This window comes from Camellia sinensis, chromosome 7, assembly GCF_055761805.1.
Source record: "Camellia sinensis isolate YWXY chromosome 7, ASM5576180v1, whole genome shotgun sequence".
NCBI lineage: Eukaryota > Viridiplantae > Streptophyta > Magnoliopsida > Ericales > Theaceae > Camellia > Camellia sinensis.
The window spans coordinates 190941973-190964091 of record NC_138967.1 but is presented as its reverse complement, the minus strand read 5'-3'; the positions used below and the strand labels follow the sequence as shown (position 1 = coordinate 190964091).

Sequence of the window (22119 nt, the reverse complement as noted above, 5' to 3'; positions counted from 1 at the left end):
TAATAATCATATGTGTTGGACTTTTGAAGAAATTTTTTTTATGCTTGTTCTTAATGCATTAAAGTGTTATTATGAGGGATAATAATCATGTGTTGTGACTTTTCAAGAAATTCATATGTGTTGGATTTTATAGCGACCCCGGTCTTTTCCCATTTGATTATTGTATCCGGACTCAGGTTCCGTAGATTCTGTCATTGTATAATTGTTGTTGTTGTCCTTTATTTTCTCATTTGGAATTATAGGATGTGTTGGGCAGGTTTGTTTCAGGTTGGTTGGGTTTAGAAACCTAGTGTTGCTGTCCAGGATTTTGGTTCTTCGCTCGAGCGAGGAGTTGGTCGCTCGAGCGAGAGATGGCGTCCAGTTTTGACCTGTAGCTCTGCATTCTTGGCTCGAGCGAGATTTTCTTCGCTCGAGCGAGTTAGTTTGTTCTTCGCTCGAGCGATGGTTCCTTCGCTCGAGCGTGAGTCTGTTTACAGACCTGAGGTTTTGAGTTCTTCGCTCGATCGAGTTTTCTTTCGCTCGAGCGAGCTTTTGGGTTGTTGGCTCGAGCAAGGTTTCCTTGGCTCGAGCGTAGCTTTTCTGTGTCTGGTCGCTCGAGCGACAAAGGCTTCGCTCGAGCGAGCCTGTCCAGTTTATATACACAGCAGCGGGTTTTGATCAGTCATTTTCATCTTCTTTTGATTCCAAACCCTAGGTCCGACTTCTCTCTCTCCCTACTCACCTTCTCTCTTAGATTTGATCCACTTAGGGAGTGTTTCTACCCTAGATCCTTCATTAAAAAGATAGAGTGAGTCAAGGGCTTCCATTTAATCTGAGCATTTGGCGATTTGGAGCACTTTGGTATTTGGGCACTCATCTCTGTCTTCACCATTTGGGTTGTTTTCTTTGAGGTAGGGATTTCCTACTCCATTTTATAGGTTTTGTTCTAAGTTTTGGTATTTTGATATGTTGGGGATACTTAGGTAAATTCTGGGAAAAACCCTAGTTGTATTATTAAATTAATTTATATAAATAATTCATGGAGTTGGGAAAAGATAGTTTAATTCATGAAATTGGGGAATTCATTGATTAAATGGCGTAGTCAGATAATTTGAATTATTTGTCTATTGAATTGTTGACATAGTTATTTTTAGTTTAGAAATAACTGTTTTGGGCTATCGGTGGAGAATAGTCGTGATTGTTGTAGACATTGCATGTGGATTAGGAATAACTGAAACTAATCACATTGGTTAAGTCATTAATTTTGACTATTGCATTGATACAGAAGATACGTGTATTGATTGAGTATTGCATTTGCATACATTGTTTTGTGTGGGAGGAGATAGGGGATGTACTCCACGGTTTAGGGGAAGATAGGGGATGGACCTCTAAACCGGATTTTTGTTTGGGAGGAGATAGGGGATGGACTCCATTAGCATCACTTTTATGTGTGCTTATTTATATAGAAGTGTTTTATTGATACAGCACTAAAATGTGTATCAATCTGGAAGTATGAAGTGTTTTGAATTGAGCTTGAGTCTCATTTGTTTGTTGATATTGGAAGAATGTGAATATGATATATATAATTCACTGTTGTAAGTTCGGCCAGGTTCTGAGCCATGTTGATTAAGTTGGAAAGTAAAATGTATCTTAGACAACAGTGTCATGAGGCTGTAAAATGAAGTAATTGATTATCTTTGGTTAACCATCTGTTGAATGCTATTGCTTTATTCATTTCTTATATGTGGTTTAGAATATTTCTACTGGGCTGTGGCTCACCCTTTATGGGAACATCATTTTCAGGTTCAGGTGATAAATTACCTCCAAGGACTTAGCTTGGGAGGGTTTGGCTTCTGGTTTGAAGAAGACTACCTTTAGTTAATTGTCTTTATTTATTAGTACATGTAAACATTCAAGCCTAGGGCTTTTCTTGTTTTGAGTTAGAACTCATATTTTTGTATCCAAGTTTTGGCTTGGAAAGATGTAAGCCTGTAAGGCATTTTATTCAATGTTACATGTAATGCTTTATTTAGTAATACTCTGATGAATGAATTAGTAAATTGTCTTCTTTAAATAATGCATGTCAATGATATATATAATGGGTTAATTTTGAGGGCGTTACAGATTTCAAAGAATTATTTTTATACTTGTTCTTAATGCATAAAGTGTTATTATGAGAGTAAGACTTGGGGGTTGGAAAAAGTTAATAAATGCTAAGTTTTTTTTTTTTTAAATTAAAAAATCAGAAAATTTAGATTGAGAGATCGGAGCTCCCACAAGACTTGGGGTTAAAAACTCCCTTTTGCTTAATATATAGTATAGATTGTAAACACAATAAAATAGGAGGACATTCATGTCTACATATTTTTTTTATAAGATCTCTTCCATTATAATAAGACTAGCATATCACCCGTGCTATGCACAGATTGTTTTACAATTATCTATATATGTGAATTATGATTTTTAAACGTTTTTTTTTATTTTTTTTAAATGTCTTTTTTTTTTTATATTATATTAAAGTTTAATATTTTGATAATAATCATATGTGTTGGACTTTTCAAGGAATTAAATGTCTTTTTTTTTTATTATATTATATTAAAGTTTAATAATTTGATAATAATCATATGTGTTGGACTTTTTCAGAATTTTTTTTTATACTTGTTCTTAATGCATTAAAATGTTATTATGATGGATAATAATCATATATGTTGGGACTTTTCAAGGAATTCATATGTGTTGGATTTCAATTTTTTTTTTGTATAATGCATTAAGGTGTTATTATGAGGGTAAAACGTGGGGGTTGGGAGAAATTAATAAATGAATGCTAAGGTTTTTTTTTTAAAATCAAAAAATCAGAAAATTTAGATTGGGAGATTGGAGCTCCCACAAGGATTGGGGTTAAAAACCCTCTTTTGCTTAATATATAGTATAGATAGATAGCCTATAATTATAGATATTTATATTTATTTTAGATTTTTTAATATATAAATTATGTTTTTTAAGATTTTTTTTATTACTAACCATAATGCATGGGAGAAGTTGAAAAGGGTATTATAGTAACTATACATGAATTGTATCTATAATTATTTGTATGAGGGGATTTTAAATGTTGATCAGGAGATTTTGACCAAATCAATAATTGTAGGCATGTGGAAAGATATGTGGATTGAAAAAAGTTAATAAATGTTGATCAGGGAATTTTGACCAAATCAGTAAATGCTGAGTTTTTTTTTTTTTAAATAAGAAATTTTAAAAATTCAGATTGGGATATTGAAGCTCTCATAGGTCTTAGGGTTAAAAATTTCATTTTGCTTAATATATAGTATAGATATAGATAGATAGATAGATATATCTTTTTATTTTTATTTTTATTTTTGTGTGGTTTCTATTCGGGTATTTTTTTTTTCAATTTATTTAAGATGGAGTTGTGGGTATCTTTTTTTTAAAATTTAATTTATCTGTGATTTCTATTTGTTTTTAATTATTATTATTTAGGTAAGTTATGATGTGAGTTAGATATGTGATAGATATGTGAGTTTTATTGATTTAAAGTTTATTTAGATAAATTTTAAATATTTTTTTTTTTAGTTTTTTAGTTTTTTTTGTTATGTTATAATATAATATATAAAATATAGGTAGATATCTACAACTTTAATAGAAAATATTATCTAATTTTTTGGGGAAGAGAAAATGAATGCAAGTTTTAATATTTTTTTTCGAAAATTTGTGAGAGAGATTAGGAGGGAGAGATTATGAAATATTTTTGTTATTAAATAAATAAATCAGTAAGTTATGATGTGAGTTAGATATGTGATAGACATGTGAGTTTTATTGATTTAAAGTTTATTTAGATAAACTTTAAAGATTTTTTTTTTAGTTTTTTAGTTTTTTTTGTTATGTTATAATATAATATATAAAATATAGGTAGATATCTACAACTTCAATAGAAAATATTATCTGATTTTTTGGAGAAAAGAAAATGAATTCAAGTTTTAGTATTTTTTTTTGAAAATTTGTGAGAGAGATTAGGAGGGAGAGATTATGAAATATTTTTGTTATTAAATAAATAAATCAGTCAATAGTTTTTTTTAATCTAGTTTGTAAATTAAAAATCAATCATTTTAGAAAATTGATTAATTTGTCTCATTAAGTGATTTAAAATTTTGATAGATATACATAAAAAAAATACATAATTATATTATTAAATCATAATTCAAATTTAGATGTTATATCTTTTTGAGATCTATAGCTAAATTCTTATCTTTTTTATTTTTTATTTTTGTGTGTAACCATAGTATATGGGAGAAATTGAAAAGGATGTTACAATAATTATGAGAGAAGTCAAAAGGGATTGTGGGTTGGGAGAACTCAATAAATGCTAAGGTTAGGTTGAGAGAAGTCAATAAATGCTGAGATTTTTTTTTTAAATCAAAAAATTAGAAAATTAGGATTAAGAGATTGGAGCTCTCACAGGCCTTGGGGGTTAAAAACCTCATTTTACTTAATATATAATATAGATAGATTGGATTTTTTTTATATGTTATTGGAAGGATAGTTGATTTTGGAAGAAATCAAAATGCATGCAAGTCTTTTTAGACACAAGTCATTCGCTAGAATGGCAAGATTAGAGACTAAGCGATGTAACCTACAATCTCTCAAGTTGAGTCAATTTTGTAAAATATTTTGGTGACATGTCAGAGTTGTTTGACTCCTCTCTAATATTTTATTTGGAAAAAAAAGAAGAAGAAGAAGGAATTGTTGGGTAAATATTATCTAATGTGGCACTATTTTGTCATTAATTTCAAATTTCAACTGTTATTGTGCCACCTTTTTTTATTATTATTTATTTTTTGCAATGCTTGCTTAAATATGGAAAATAAGTGTTATGCATGTAATCAAATTGTTCGGAGACATGAGGTCTCTATTTTTTGTGATTCAGTAAAGATCTTTTTATTATGTGATTTTATTTGACTATGAGTTTAAGAACATATGAGATGTTAATACACTCTAGGTGTGTCATTGGTTGGCTTTCATTCTAAATGGGATGATTAATGTTTTATTTTTGACTAGCTAGGATGATTACTCTTTTATATCAAAATATTCATTCATCCGCTAAAAAAAGGTATTGAAATCTGATTAGGTGAAATGGTTACCTGTTATGATACTAATGCAGTAATATTTTTTTATTGAACGTTTGTTATACATGTGTCATTTTAAAATTTGTTTTTTGGACTTAGATTTTAGCAAATATTTTTAGACTCTTTGCTTATGCTACACTGAAATAATAAACTCATTATTTGAACTTTATTTTTGAAGTTTAATATTTGAGATTTATGAATATTTTTGAGGTTATAAATTAAAATAATATTATCATTTCGTATTGATTTATTACAATTGAATTTTGTAACAGATGTGATACCAAAAATATTGTTGGTCATGCTTTCAGGCACGGGTTATCCCTAGTATATAGAATATAAAGCAACACATATATATTTCAAACAATTAACCAAAAATCAAAAAAATTTAGTCATTTTGAGCGATTAGTTCAATTTCATTGATTTTTTTTATAATCTTACTTATTTTCTTTCCAACTTTACTAGATAAGATATCGATATAATTATATTAAATTTGTTTATATTATATTATATTTTTTAAAAACATTAGAGTTGACTAGTTGAGCTGTTTCATGTGTTTCTACAGTTGTTTTACTAGAATGGATTGGGGAATTGAAATTGAAGCCAAGTTCCAAAATATAAACATAGATTTCTCCTAATACAATTTAAATAAACTTTCTTGTTTGCTATGTTGTCTAACTCAAATATACAATGATTATAATCCAAAGTTCCATCACCAACGATTATTAACAGCAATGTTATAGAGTTTGAAAAATTATTTTAAAAATAACAAATATAAATTAGATTTACAATGAATGTGTACATCATATGAAATTTGGATTTATTGTAATATTTTTCATTATCTTGTATGAACTTTGTCTAAGGCATTGGTTATCTCAAAATGATCAATATTTCTGTGTGGAGTCTTTGGAATCTATGGAGACAATTGTTCTCATCTGACAAACCAAGACAGAAAAAGAATGATGAGAAGCTTATGATTCTGAAACTCTCCATTCTTGAAACACCATTGTTAAGAACTCAAAAAGAATTAATAATCCATCACAATCCCAACTCATAGCTAGATAGACACTGATGATGCAGAGCAGGAGAGACATTGTCACCACCATCATCTTCATTGCAACTTGCTCTATCTTCATGATCACTGTCTGCAATGGAGGTGAGTTATCAGAATCTGAATCTGAATCTGAATCCAAATCTTTCTTCAATTTCAGTCAATCTATTGATCCCAAAAATGTTCTAAGGATTGATTGGAATGGGTTTGTCCCACATCCCTGCTCACATCAGGGTGTGAAATGCAATTTCCATGGCACAACCATAAGAGCAATAAGGCTTGAAAACTTGAATCTTAGTGGGAAAATTGACACAGACTCACTTTGCAAGCTCCCAAACTTGCAAGTTCTTAGCTTGGCCCAAAACCACATCCAAGGAAACCTACCCGAATCGATATCGAACTGCACAACCTTGAAATACTTGAATCTAAGCAACAATCTATTGAATGGGAGTGTACCCATTGGTTTAAGCAAGCTAAAGAGCCTTAGGCGGTTTGACATCTCTAACAATCATTTTATCGAACATTTGAACTACAATGCTAGCGCCACGATCTCGCTAAGGTTTTTGAATGCATTTCCTCCACAGTATGCTGATCAGGAAGCTTATGCTCCAGTGAATATTGTGAGTAGCACAATTGATTTAAAAAATCAAAGTGCATTCGTAAATTGGATAACTTGGATACCATTAGTACTTTGCATTGGGTTTTATTTCTTGTTCATATTTTTTGTGAACATGAAAGCTATCAAATTGGCAAAAGAGAAGGAAATTTTGAGGTCTTTAGCACAATCCCCAGCCAAAACTTCTCCTCCTCCTCCTCCTCCTCCAGCCAATGATGTTGAGGAAGTGAAGCCCGATGAGAGGCAGTCAGAGCTCGTGTTCTTTGTCGGAGAGGAAGAGAGGTTCAAAATGGAAGATTTGCTTGAGGCTGAGGCGGATTTGCAGAGTCAAGGGCTCTGTAGCAGTCTTTACAAGGTGAAGCTTAAGAACAATGCTGTGTTTGCTGTCAAGAGACTCAAAAAATTGCAGGTTTCTTTTGAGGATTTTGGTGAAACGATGAGTAGGATAGGGAATTTGGGGCATCCCAACATTCTTCCTCTTGTGGGTTACAATTCTACTAATGAGGAAAAGCTTTTGATTTACAGATATCAGAGCAATGGAAGTCTACTGAACCTGCAAGATAGTAAGTTGGTTGAGATTCTATGTTTGATCAATCATCTAATTTATGAACCAATTTAAGCAGTCCAAATTCTAAACAACACACACTCACACATGAAAGAAGAAATTCAGTTTGAGATCAAACTGTCAAGCATAAGTTGTTCAAGTTTACACACACACAAACACAAACACAGACATGTGACAAAATGAACTCATAGGTCTAGGATGGATCAAGATCCTCTCCATTTCATGAAAAATCCACATCAATAAATCTTAATTTAAATTCAAAATCAGACAAGGAAAGTTAAAAAAAACTCATAGTCCTTAGTAGTTATAGACCATTGATTTTGTATTTTAATGATGTGTTACAACATTATTTGGTATGTCACTCCAAAATGAATCTGATTCACATATTTCAAATTTTGAACGCTTATTTTTTCTGAGTAAGTACCTAATGTAGAATAGAGTAGCACAAGAGGCAGACAATCTCACATCCGCCACAGCCTAAAATACTCTCAATATATTAAACCCAAGCTGAATATTACAATTCCATGAACTTAATATTTATAGGCCAAAACCGTAGTTTAAAATAGGAAACTAAACCTATATTTGGAAAGATATCAAATATTCTAAGAAAATATTTAGTTAAATCCAAGCTGAAATAATTCAAATAATAAAAAAATAAATCTAACAATTATTGGACCAAAAAGTCTTCGAAGTTTCCAAATCCGATCGTGGATCTCCAAGTAGTCACAATCAGTATGGTTGCTGTTTTGGGCAGCCCCAAGAGAATTTCATGGATTGCTTGAAATTGACAGTTACTTTGCCTATCTGATTTATTTTCATGCCGCTAATTTCATTTACAGTAACATCAGTTCTTTAGATTCACCAGAGAACAACACAATAATTTTTTCTAGCATTGTCTTGCACAGCCTAGACTAAATCTTATTGAAAAATTTAGACTACCAAAACTTGGACAAATGTGTTATCTTCCTTGATCTTAGCAAGTTTTGATTGATTCTGCAGACTATGCTGAAGGCAAGAGGGATTTCCCATGGAAACTTCGGATTTCCATTGCAGTTGGAATCGCAAAGGGCTTGAATTTCATATATCATAGATCCAATGATGAGGAAATCATCCCTCATGGGAACATCAAGCCTTCAAATATTCTCTTGAATGAAAATGAAGAACCACTCATAAGCGAATACGGATTCTCCAAATTTCTAGACCCCATGAGAGCTTCCCTTTTCAATTCCAACGGTTACACAGCTCCAGAGAAAAGCCCATCAGAACAAGCCGATGTGTTCAGCTTTGGTGTGATTCTCCTGGAGTTTCTCACTGGAAAGACAGTGGAAAAAAGTGGGTTAGACCTTCCTAGATGGGTGAAGTCCATGGTGAGGGAGGAGTGGACTGGGGAGGTGTTTGACAAGGAGCTTACAAATGTTGGAATGTATGCTTTTCCATTGCTAAATGTTTCCCTCAAGTGTGTGGCGCATTTCCCAGAGAACCGGCCTAGCATTGCTGAGGTTGTGGAGAAGATAGAGGAGGTTGTGCATGCACAAGAAGACGTTTCTCCTTCACCCATTTCTTCGGTGGCATCCAGCCAACAAGAATGATATTTGCATACGATACCTCATTGAATCAAACCAATGAAGACAGTGGTGCTCTTGGGTATGGCGTATATGGACTCCTCTGTCTCAATTCTCTGTCTCATTCTCCACGTGTTGCCACTTTGATACTACTTAAAACAAATTATCACGCTGCCACTTAATGGCTCGTGTAAAAAACATGGAAATCTTTGAGCAACTCTATAAGTGGTGGCGACAAGGGACAACAAATGGAGAATGTTACAGAGAATTGGGACAAAGGATCCGGAGTTGTGCTCTTGTGTACTGCTGAAGTACTTTTTTCTTGTGATTTGGAGGAGTTTGAACTTTTTGTCCATTGAGTAGGAATAGCATATATGCCAAAATTGAATAAACCACTTGTTTTAGCATTTTTTTGACCACAGTATGATTGTTTGTTTTCTCCTTTTAAGCTCAAATATGTGCAGAGATGCATATAAGAGTACTGACATATAAATAGAATGATGTCTTTTTGTAATTCCTTTATTTAAAAACATATTACCTAATAATTTACAAGTATGTCGCTGCTATATCATTCTAGAAGCAAATTCTGTATAAAAATTACGGTGATTTTTTATTTTCCTAACTTTATTAAGCTTTGTTCCAAATCTGATAGTTAAAAATTGTTGTTATAAAATCCTTGTGGTTTAGGTAATTCATGTCACAGATCCAGCAAAGCTCATTTGGACTTACTAAGGTTAGGTGCATTTTCTTGAATACTTTTTAACATATCAAAACATCTTAGAGGTGAGTCAGTTATAATATTTTGTTTATTGTTTTGCTAAATTATGAGAATCCACCTTTAGGTTGCGTTTAGATCATGAATTTGGATAGGGATTTGAAAAAAAAAAAGAAAAAAAAGGGTAAAATGTAAATGAATTATAGTTACATTTCACTTACATTTTTCTTTTCCGTTTATAAATCTCTATCCAAATTCATAATACAAACATAGATTTAAATACTTTTGCATTCACCATCACTAGTTTGATATCAATGCATGAACATGGTGATTCATGTACACCTTTTGTCAATCTCTTCAGACAACTGGGTTTGATAGATGTGGCAAGGACATCACACTTTTCTTGAAAGAGTTTGCTGCACAATCACCTATAAACCAAAAAGATAAGTAAAGAAAAGAAAAGAAAAGAAAAGAAACAATGCATCACCAATATGAAGTGATAGACCCATACATATCACCAGAAGATTATTTTGGCAAATTCCTGCATTTTGTTTGATACAATTGAGTGTAAGTGTCCCAACAAATTATTTATTTATTTTTTATTTTTGGCTAACAATAAAGATTCAAGATCAAATAATAATTCTAATTACATCAATCAAGACATGATGAAAGAAAATATGCATAAAATCTAGGACCCACCAACAATTATTATTTTGTGAGGATAAGAAAACATGTGTTGCATTTAAGTTGAAAAGTCACAGCTCACATTAATCTCATGGTCATTATTGAATTCTTCTACGGTGTTAACAACAGTATTGGCTTCTAAAGTAGTAAAGGGCTGTTTGATTGCTAGATTAAAACATAGGATTGAATTATTAGTTCAGAGACCTGTATTTCTTACAGTACATATGTCACGACCCCAAACCGCCCCTAGTAGTTTGGTGCCGTGATGGCCAGTAATCCGTAATTACCGAAGGCCAACTTTTCAAAACTTAACACAATCAGAGTATGAATATAGGGGGCTCACAAATGCGGAAGCAATAAATCAAATACAAGTGGTCCATAAGAGCTGTGCGTAGATCAAAGCAATGCCAAACATTCCAATTAACTTTACAACTTAATTACATCAAGGTAAAAATACATGTTACATCTTGATCAAAAGGCTTCTCGAGCCGACATATACAAAATACAGCTAATACAAGTCAAGAAGCATGATTTTCAAGATTTGCCGACATGTAAAACAGGGCATCGCCGACGTAAATACAAAAGTAAAGCCGACGTAAGTACAAATCCAAAACAAGCATCCAAACGATCTAGGCGTCGCCGCCGTCCTGCTCATCACCTACATATATATAGAGGGGTGAGTACAAAACTCAGTGAATGGTACTAAAAATAAAGGTTTTGCATGAATATAGCCGAGGTCCTTCAAAACGAAACACATCAAAACTTTAACAAGACAAAGGATGAACCGTATTCATCAATCAAATATTACGAGTATCCAAAGATGTTTACTGACAGAGGCAAAACAAAGGATGAACCGTATTCATCATTCCAGTATCATAACATCGGCGAAGCAAGGGATGAACCGTGTTCATCATTCAAGTATTATAACATCGGCGAAGCAAGGGATGAACCGTATTCATCATTCAAGTATCATATCATCGGCGAAGCAAGGGATGAACCGTATTCATCATTCAAGTATCATAGGCATTCAAGTATCATAACATCGGCGAAGCAAGGGATGAACCGTATTCATCATTCAAGTATCATAGGCATTCAAGTATCATAACATCGGCGAAGCAAGGGATGAACCGTATTCATCATTCAAGTATCATAGGCTGTACGATCCGTAATCGTTTGGTCAAAAGTATTGCGAAAGTTTAAAGTCCTCCAATACAAGGGACTTGTGTTACTTAGGCCCGTAGCCCGATTTAACAAGGACCGTATCCTTTACACATAGCACTGCGAAAGTTTAGAGTCCTCCAGCACGAGGGACTTGTGTTACTTAGGCCCGTAGCCCGATTTAACAAGGACCGTATCCTTTACACATAGCACTGCGAAAGTTTAGAGTCCTCCAGCACAAGGGACTTTCCGAGGTTAACAATCAAACAAGGCCATTTATTCATGCTTAGCAAATACCACGTCAAAACAAACAAAACAAGATTTATCAAAAGCAAGTGTAACATAGCTTTATTAGAAATACCACTCACCTAGTTCTTCAGGTGTAGACTCAAAGCAAATATCAAGAACCTACAATCACATGGCAAGTCACATTCTCAAAGCAAGCTCTATATATACATGCAAATGATCTCGGCATTCTTGCCAGATCCAAGTCAAAGACAAAACAAAACAAGCTGGGAGCTTAAACACTGCTCCCGTTTCTCGGAAACACACTGGGTACCATCCAGGACTAAGCCGAGGTTCCGCTAAACGAAGTCAGGAAGAACCTGGGTTTTCCTTTGAAGAATATGAAGAACATGATCATTTGAAAGATGGATGCAAAGTCACAACTTGTTACAAAAATCTGAGTTTTCATGCCCAGAGTTCAAAACATATGGACCTGGGCACCCATTCAAGAAAGTCATGCAAGAACAAACACAAAACATGATTTTCGTTCCAACTTTTTGATCAAAACGAGATCTTTTTCAAGAACACATGGAAAACCGTTTTCTCTTTCCAAAACCAACTTCAAAACGATGCATGACATGCAAAACAAATCCGATCATGCAATGCAGCTAGATATTCAGCAAGAACAATCAAAGGAGATCAAGATTCTAACCTCAAAACTCGGATCTAACGGTTCAAGCCACAAAGATCAAGCTTGGAAGACAACTCTCACTCAAGAACTCTTCTTCCTCTTCTCTAGAGCTTCTCTCTCTCTAAAACAAAGATTTGAGACAAGAAATGATTTGTTTCAAGGTCTGTCGGCTGCCTTAACAAACAGCTCGGACACGTGGCATTATCGGGTTGGTTCAGCACCAAAAAGGTGATTGATAGACAAGACAAGTCTCTGACAAATCGTATGCAGCAAGCTCGGGTAAGACACATCGGCAACAAAATGACATCGGCTCAAAACAAGGATCCAGCAACAGGATAGAAAAACATCGGCTAGGGAGGACGACACTTGACTAAGCTGTGCCACACCTTGGCCGGGGTGCGCCACATCTCGGCCTAGGCCATACCTGCCTGCGGACAAGGTTCAAGTGCGAAACATCTCGGCAAAGAATGCCCGAGGTGAAGATGGGGTTGAACAAGGTCTCAAGATAGTTCTAAGTACAAAGGGTCAAAGGCGGACTAAGCTCAAGATGATCTCGGCTATGCACACACATACACTAAGCAAGGAACAAAATCATGCAAGCAACTTAAGCGAATCAAGGCAAGATAAAACCTTCAAATTAACATAACAAGCAAGACCATGCAAGAATGTATGCAAGTATGGCAAGAGTAAGGTGAGGGTTGTTACAACATATGACTTTCAATCTCATAAAATTGTAGGATATTTAATACTAAAAATGGCAGGCATTGACAATCTGTAGGCTTATTAATTCAATGATTAATCTCACAAAATTATAAATTCCATCACTCTTATTACAACCAATCAAACAGGACCTAAAAGATTACCATCTATGAATTACTCTTCACAATCATTTTAAAATTTGAAGGTAATGAAAATTTCAGAGGTGAATGACTAAAATTTTTAGAGCATAAATGCAACATCTTCACTAGACATGTGAAATATATATATATATATAATAAGTCCATGTTTAGGGATTCTTGTAATGTTTGAATAAATATATTTATCAGTTTTGTTATCAACATAGAAACTAAACATAGAACTAAATATAGAATACACATATGTATGAATAGACAAAATTTTATGAGATTTTATTAGTAAGGTTTGCTTTTGAAAAATCCTATTTATTCATTTATCAATCAATCAGGTATATAGAGGACCAAACACATGATGAGACACAAATGTCTCATAATAGATGGAGCTCAGATGATGTAGGACCCACATGTAGAATCTACTCTTTATGAGAAATTTGTATCATATTTCATGTTTAATTTCTGTGTTCTTAATATTACTATATATATTTTGTATTCAATTCTATAATCAGTTTTGAAATATTTGTTCTACATTAAATTCATGGATCAGCTGACTGTCGTCTCAATCTGAAGACATGAGGTAACTAGCCAATTAGACAGGTTTGGTAGATATTATTGCAAGGTAGTACTAATGGGGTAAATGAATGGCTATGTCTATATACACTTAGAAGAGAAGGTAACCATAAGCTTTTGAGTGAATTTTAATCATCCATCTGATCTGATCTGATCTGATCCAGAAAGATAATTTGCCAATGATGTGGATCACCTCTCACCTCATCTGATAGTCATCTCATCAGATGGTGATGTAAGATACCCCAAGACTTCTTGATCACACTGAATCAGTTTAAGATGCTAGCTTTTCATCTCTTGTTTTTAATATTAATTGAGTTTTGTATTTTTGTATCTAAAACTTTATTTCAACTAGTCTCTAGATACATACCAGACAGATTCTTCCATTTTTGCCCTTGTGTAGATTCTACCATATTGAACCCCTCCCACAAGTATTTGTTGCATTTTTAATGCCTTGCATAAATAACAATAATAAAAAGAATTTGGTGCATCTTGAATTTGTAATGACATGACAAAACTCAAGGAAATTAAACAATCAAAAAAGCATAATTTTTTTTTTAATTAAAAAAGAAGAGAAGACCATATATTAGCCAAAATTCAAAATTGACATGTTTTGTTTGAATTTCGACAAGAAAATCACTGGTTATGCAATTTTAGTTGAAAAATCTTGATTTAATATTTTGTATGCTAAAGGTACATTGTTTAACCGTAAATTGGAGATTTGTTAGCATTTTACAACCTATTTAGTTGTAGGATAATTTTGATATGAGGATGAAGATGTAAATTCAATGGAAAGAAATGGACTAGTTACTATAAGTTCCAAAAACTAGGGTCTTTAGGCATTAGTATGTATCTGATTTATCATAGTTGGTGCAACCCAAATCTAGACTTATCATCATCCAGGGTCTAAGTTGGATAATAATTCATGTGGTCCAAAAAGTATTTGTCTTGCCATCTAGGTCATTATTTCTTGTTCTTTGAATAAATTGAAAAGTTATTGCCATCTAGGTCATTATTTCTTATTCTTTCAACAAATTAAAAAGTTACTCTACCAAATTACCAATAATAATATACTTTTGTGATTTGAGTTGTAGTTCAAGTAGTCATGTAAGGGCATTTAGGTGCCAGTGCGATGAAATATCAGTTTAAGTCAATAAAGTGATATCAGTCTGTTGCAATAATCTAAAGTGTAATGCCAAAAAAAAAAAAAAAAATACTCTTATGCTATATTTGGATTAAAAGAAAGGAAAATCAAGTGGAATAAAAGTACTTTCACCTTAATTTCTTTTTATTTTATTCATTTTCTTTCACAAATTCATAAGTCATTGCAAGTCTAATATTTCGAAAAATAGTTGTTTTTGAAATTTTTCTATCTTTGTTTCATTAATGAGAAGTTTGAAAAAACCTGTGTTTTCAAAAACAAATCTAAAAAAAATCAAAATCAAAATAAAAAAACTATGGCAAAGGCCAGGGAGTTTTTCTAATGGTTGGCATTGGCATGAGGTAACATGCATAAATTTAATTATGAAATAAAAATCGAAAGTTCTGTGGAAAGTATTTTAGGTTGTTAAACATATTGTGGAGTCAACGTCAAGATTTTAATTTTGATTAAATAATTAAACACTTATTATGTAAACTCCAAATTTCAACACCATATAAAAAATAAAAAATCCTAAACACACCCATATATTGATTAATTATTAAACAAGTTAAGTTTAAATATATTTCAAAGCTTATTAATTTCTTGAGGTAGACTTGACATAACAAAATTATAAAAAGATATTCAACTCAATTAATTAAAAATTGATTTGAAACTAATTCAAAAATAAATAAATCAAGATTAAATACATTTTAAAATTTTTAATTTTTAATAAACAATTTACTTATTTTTTGTTCTTTCCTATAATTAAATCTATATCTATAAATTAAAAAAAAAATTAATTTATGGATTTTTTTTTAATTTTTAATCCACATTTTTAAAAGACTATCTTCTCCTGTCATCTCTCTTACGCTCCTCCAAATATTCTTACACCAGAGGATTGCCTCTCTCTCTCTCTCTCTCTCTCTCTGCCTCTTCTCTTTCTCTCTCTATATTTGTATATTGTTTCTTACCTACAGCTAGAAATTCCATTTCTTTTGATTTAATTAAAAAGGGAGGGGAATAACCAAGAAAGAGAAAAGGAGAGAAGGACAACCTTTGGGGAGAAGAGAGAGAGATGATGAGCACCTCCTCTGTTTTATTATGATTATTATGCATATGCCTCTTCTTAGATCTTAGTTTCTTCCATTTTCCCAGCTGGGTTTCTCTTCAAATGGTGAATTTTCTATACCCTTTTGGTTTGACTCTCTCTTCTCTCTCTCCTTGATCTTCATCAATCTCTGTTGGGTGTCTCTGATCCACTTGAATTTTGATTTCTCAGGAATGTCTGAGTGAGATTTGATAGATTCATGAAGGATCCGATGTTCCTGGATTGAATTCGACTATACCCACCTTGTGTTTGATCGGAGTCTTCACTGACTTCTGACTAAATTTGGATAAGGTATGTTTTTTCCCCTTGTTTCATCGCTTTTCTATCCACATTTCGATCTGTTGGATTGGTTTCTGTATATAGATCATCATCTTTGTATGTTTTTATCTTTAATTTTGCTTTTTAATTTTAGAAAGATCAATTCTTTGTATAATTTAGATCCTGTTGAAAATTCTTGCTTGTGTTTGAATAGAATTTCGATGCCAAGTAAATTTAAATTTGAATTGATTGGACAACTGCTTTCTTAGTTGGATTATGATTGAATTGTGAGATTGAGAATGTTGATTAATGGGATAATTTAATGTGGGATTGTAGAAAATGGAATCAGATTTCGGTAAACTATTCATAGGTGGGATTTCCTGGGACACGGATGAGAATCGCCTTAAAGAATATTTCGACACATATGGTGAAGTGGTGGAGGCAGTGATTATGAGAGATCGAGCTACGGGTCGTGCTCGTGGCTTTGGTTTTGTTGTCTTTGCTGATCCTGCTGTTGCTGAAAGAGTGGTTAAGGAGAAGCACATGATTGATGGTCGAACAGTAAGTCAAACGATTTCAGATTTTGTTAACACATTATGCAATGATTCATCATTTGTTATTTTACCTGATTTCTCTAGGGATGGAACCTAAAAATGTCACATTCTAGTTCAAGCGATGTTTCTTTCTTTCTGATTAGCTCTAAAAACAATTTCACTTTCTTGGCAATCTAACAATAAAAAGTGTATGAACAAGAAAATTGTTTGTTGCCAAGACTATCTAGAGTCTTTAAAGATTCGACCTTTTTTCAATATACCAAATTAAACCTTGTGTCCCAACCAAGTAGTGTTGGTTGTATCAATAATTTTTCATCATTCCGCACTGTGAAGGGCTATATGATTAGTTAAACTAAATAAATTCATATCCTTTTTTACCCACATTGCATGTCACTCACCCCTGCCTCAACCCCTTTTTTCTTATATGGAATGTAATTATTTAATTCACCACTCAATTGTTTTTGGGTTCTATATTTTCAGGTTGAAGCAAAGAAGGCTGTTCCAAGGGATGATCAGCACATTTTAAACAGAAACAATAGCAGCATTCAAGGATCTCCTGGTTCTGGCCGCACAAAAAAGATTTTTGTAGGAGGTTTAGCATCTTCAGTCACTGAGAGTGACTTTAAGAAGTACTTTGATCAGTTTGGTACGATCACTGATGTTGTGGTTATGTACGATCACAACACCCAAAGGCCAAGAGGCTTTGGATTCATCACTTATGATTCTGAGGAATCAGTGGATAGGGTGTTGCATAAAACCTTTCATGAACTCAATGGTAAAATGGTTGAGGTCAAGCGGGCAGTTCCAAAAGAGCTATCCCCGGGGCCCAGCCGGAGCCCTCTGATTGGATATAACTATGGTATAAGTAGGGCCAACAGCTTCCTTAATAGCTATGCTCAGGGATATAATCTGAGCCCAGTTGGAGGCTATGGAGCCCGGATGGATGGTAGATTTAATCCAATTGGTAGTAGTCGTAATACTTTCTCTCCATTTGGTTCTCTTGGTTATGGAATGGGTGTGAATTTGGACCCGGGGCTGAGCTTGAATTTTGGAGGAAGCTCAAACTTTAGTAATAATGTTGGATATGGACGGGTTTTGAGTCCTTATTATAGTGGCAATTCAAACAGATATAGTACTCCCATTGGATATGGTGTCACTAACGTTCGAAATGATTCTCTTTTAACCTCGCCGACTCGGAATGTCTGGGGAAATAGTGGCCTGAATAATGCTGCAAACACTGGTAGCCCTAATAACTACTTGGGCTCTGGAGGTGGGAGTTTTGGAGTGTTTGGAAACAATGGAGCGAATTGGGGTTCTACTATTTCTCCTCAAGGTGGTGGCAATTCTTCTGGCTATACCACTGGAACTATAGGGTATTCGGGTGGAGAAAACAACTATGGATTGGGCAGTGGAGGATTTGGAAGAAACAGTGGCACAAATGTAGCTGCAACATCATCATTTGCTGTTTCGAGTGGTGGTTATGAGGGGTCCTATGGAGACTTGTATCGCGGTGATTCAGTGTATGGTGATTCGACTTGGAGGTCTGCATCTTCTGAGATAGATGGTTCGGGTTCGTTTGGTTATGGACTCAGTAATGCAACAGATGTCTCAGCTAAAGGTTCTGAGGGTTATGTCGGAAGTTATAGCATAGCAAATAGACAGGCAAATAGAGGTAAAAATGTTCTTCCCCTTCATTTGGTTGTTTGTACTTTCTTATTTTTATTTTTTCCATAAAGTGGGGTCCCCGCCACCAACCCTCTTCACCCCAACACACGCATATACGGTAGCCTGCAAATCTGTGTATCGGCATTGTCCACGGTAGGGGTTGAACCTGGGACCTCTTGTTGATCCAAGAGCCTCATAACAATGTGGTTGCATCCGTGTGCCTGCCTGTTCTGTATTATCTTTTCTAAATTAAGTTTTGACCTTAACAAAATTAAGTAAAAATGTAGTATGTATCATAGATTTCTTTGTTTGATTTGAACATGTTAACTACAAAATAAGTGTTTTTTAAATGAAAAAAAAAAATCTGTAATAGATCCTAAAGCAGTTTCAGTTGAATATTGGAAACCAGATGTTGAACTTTCATCAACTTTAATTTATTTGATCTGACAGAAGCTTCAGTTTTTATCATAACATGAGAATTGATTTATTTTATTTTTTTAAATTTTTATTTATAAAAAACCTATATACAACTCATATCAAACCATCGACAACACAACACATAATTATAGTTATGAAGTTGGCAGACTGGCTTGTAACGATCCTTGGAGACCTAACACAACACATGCCCAATCTCTGGCTGATTTTTAACATTGAAATGGGATCAGTTTTCATTAATTTTGGTTGTTCATGGATACAATTTTTGAATACATAACAAATTATATATGTAGTTGTTGTATCCCCGCTGTGTCCATGTATGTGTCCTAATTTTTCTGAAATCACCATGTCCATGTCCGTTTCTACATCGATATCTGTGCTTCATAGATCACACAATTGAGGCCCAGTCTTATGATGTTTTTGCGTCAAAGAGTAAACAATCATGACGATTGTTACTCTTAGTTTTAGGCTCATCTCAGTTCTGCAATATGTGCATCATATTTTGAGAAAATTCAGGTGTTATCATTAACATTGTTGCCGAAAATTTTAGTTGCTTTGCTTGAATGTTCAAGTGAATATTTGAAATAATACAGATTTACCAATTCACAGAGTAGGCCTTGCCAACCCTCTGAAATGAGTTTATCTTAAAATCATTTTTTTTTTCTTTTCTTGAATGTAGTGCTGAAGTTCGTGAACTACATTTAGGCTAAGTTTGGCATCTTCAAAAAAAGTCAAAAAGTAACTATCCTATTTAAGTCACATCATCTTATTTAAGTCACATCACCTCTCTATCACATCACTTCAAACTCAACCCATATTTCATAAAAAGTCAAAAAGTGTACTTATTTAGAACATCCCAAACAACTCCAGATTTTTGTAATTATCAAAATGAGATCTACCTTTGAATCTTAGATGTAAATTTCAAAGCGAGTATTGTTTAATCTAAAGTTCTATGCATTTAACCTTCTGAATTCTACTTCAAATGCTTTCCATCATACTAATTTTTTGGTCATCGCTTGCTTCAGGAATTGCTGCATAGAAGACTTAATGTTCAAATATCAGAAGGTAACTGTAGGCGAAAAGATTCCAGTGAAACATGTGAAGAGACTGAATTTCATACACATCCCCTCATAAATTAATACATCAGATTATAAGGAAATTGGTCATATAAAGCTAACGGGGGTCCCTGATATGAAATATACTTATTCAGAGAGACCAATTACAAGGGATTTTGTGAAGGTTTGAATTTGTTTTTTTATTAGGTTTGTTTCTTGGAATTTGATTGAGATGAAGAGTTGAGCATCTCTCCGGCATGGTACCACTGGTAGTACATCAAAAAATAGAGTATTAATTCTTTTGGTTTTATTTGTTCTTTTTATCCCTTGTGACGTGTGGCACAGTTGCTACTCTTGTCCGTACATCCTTTTTTTTCTTCTCTGGGATGTTTTTTTCTCTCAGATTGTATGTGAGGTTCTGCTTGATTTTTACTAGTGTGAAACATTAGAGGGATACCGACCTTGGATCCCCATTAAATAAATTACTGAATATCCTGATTCATTTTCTACTATTGATTGTCTATTTGGCATGTTTAAACTTCATTTGTGCATGATATAGATGTTGCTTTTCTTCTCATCTTTTTGTGTTTGAATAGTTCTTCTGACACTGCTAAAACTTTCTTATTCAAGGTCGATTGACTAGTAATTTCATTACATGTTGGTTTCTGATATTCAAGGTTATGATCCGCGACATACCATTGAATATTTCAAATGTTTGAGTAGTCTGAGTAGGTATTCTCGAAATAACGAATTCCTTTTATTCTAGAGGTCTTGTTTATGGTTTTTCATATAATAAGTTCATTACATGTTGGTATATGATCTTTGAGGTTATGATTTGTGTCATGTCATCGATCATCCAGTGTCCCCCAATCCAAAACCTAAAAATTAAAGAGACGTACACAAGTTGTGTACACACATTACATACACACTAGTTGCTTGCAGCTTATATGTGATTGTTTTAAAAAGCATATTTAAGAATCCTAGTGGAGAATCTCTTCCCAACTTTTGTTGCACAAGAGGTTGATGCTTTGGCTAAAACGGCTTTTGGCTTGTGCAAAGAATTGTACAACTATCCAGTGCTCTAAACAGTTGTACACTTCATTTTGCCAAACCAGTTCCTCCTTCCCCAAAGAACAAGAATATATATTTTTTTTCCTTGTTTTATAGTCTTTTCTCTTATTTATTTATTTATTTTTTCGTTTTCATTTTGAGTTTGGAGATTTGGTAAAAAAAAATTATGTAATAATAGCACTTTCTGGCATTCAAATATTTAGGTACTTATTTTGTACTTTCAGCATGATTATGATCCCATAAAATAAGGTTAATTTGTCCAACATTCATTTTGCCCTTTTCTTCTGCTTTATTGGATTCATTCTCATGTGGGAATAGAGAGAGAGAGAGCAGAATTTTTATCTGTTGAAAAAGGTAATTTTGAATTTTAAATTTGTAAAAAAAAAAAATAATAATTTCCTCATTTGCTCTTTTTCCCTCTTTAAAGTAGGATGCATTGTACTAATGCAATGATGATATGTCACAATAAATTTAATACACAATTTTAATCATCACACTTCAAATGCTCCATGTGATTTCATGAAAAATCTATCACATCGTTGACACGACGTCTTTGATCTTTAAATTTCTATCTTCTTATTTCAATGCACTTTTAATGACTAAATCTTATTTTGAAATTCTTATATGATCCAATAATTGAAAATGTTTTGAGATAAGAAGGCAAAAAAAAAAAAAAAAATTGGAGACAAAAGGTTCTTTGGCCGTGTTTGTCCATGCAGATCATGTTATACATTGAAGAAGTTCCGTTGGAGTGGATCTATGGTCGGTTGGTTGATCATACAAATATGTCAATCGCAATAAGATTTGGGTGATTCACTCCAAAATTAAGTGCACATTCACAGTCAGTGTAATTTCATTATGATCAAGACAAGTTCATAAAGCAAGATAAACCTCCCCCGAACTAGACTACATTTCACAACAAAAATACCAAATTATCCTTACACAAGTTAGATCTGGGATCAAGTGATGCAAATTGCAAATTGAAAAACTACTATCTTGTTAGAAAAATAAGAGATAAAACGATCATATATTC

At 33.3% G+C, this 22119-nt stretch overlaps 2 protein-coding genes across 2 annotated transcripts; both read left to right on the top strand.

Annotated features, from left to right (window-relative positions):
- Positions 1-5937: 5937 nt before the first annotated feature.
- LOC114302453 (uncharacterized) lies at positions 5938-9492 on the top strand. Its single transcript, XM_028247484.2, has 2 exons — positions 5938-7344; positions 8346-9492. The coding sequence occupies exons 1-2, from the start codon at positions 6186-6188 to the stop codon at positions 8933-8935; spliced, it is 1749 nt and encodes a 582-aa protein (XP_028103285.2). The 5' UTR covers positions 5938-6185; the 3' UTR covers positions 8936-9492.
- Positions 9493-15795: 6303 nt separating this feature from the next.
- Positions 15796-20527, top strand: LOC114302446 (heterogeneous nuclear ribonucleoprotein 1). The gene is made up of 5 exons (XM_028247477.2): positions 15796-16114; positions 16220-16339; positions 16643-16867; positions 17341-18532; positions 19986-20527. The coding sequence occupies exons 3-5, from the start codon at positions 16646-16648 to the stop codon at positions 19997-19999; spliced, it is 1428 nt and encodes a 475-aa protein (XP_028103278.1). The 5' UTR covers positions 15796-16114; positions 16220-16339; positions 16643-16645; the 3' UTR covers positions 20000-20527.
- Positions 20528-22119: the final 1592 nt, after the last annotated feature.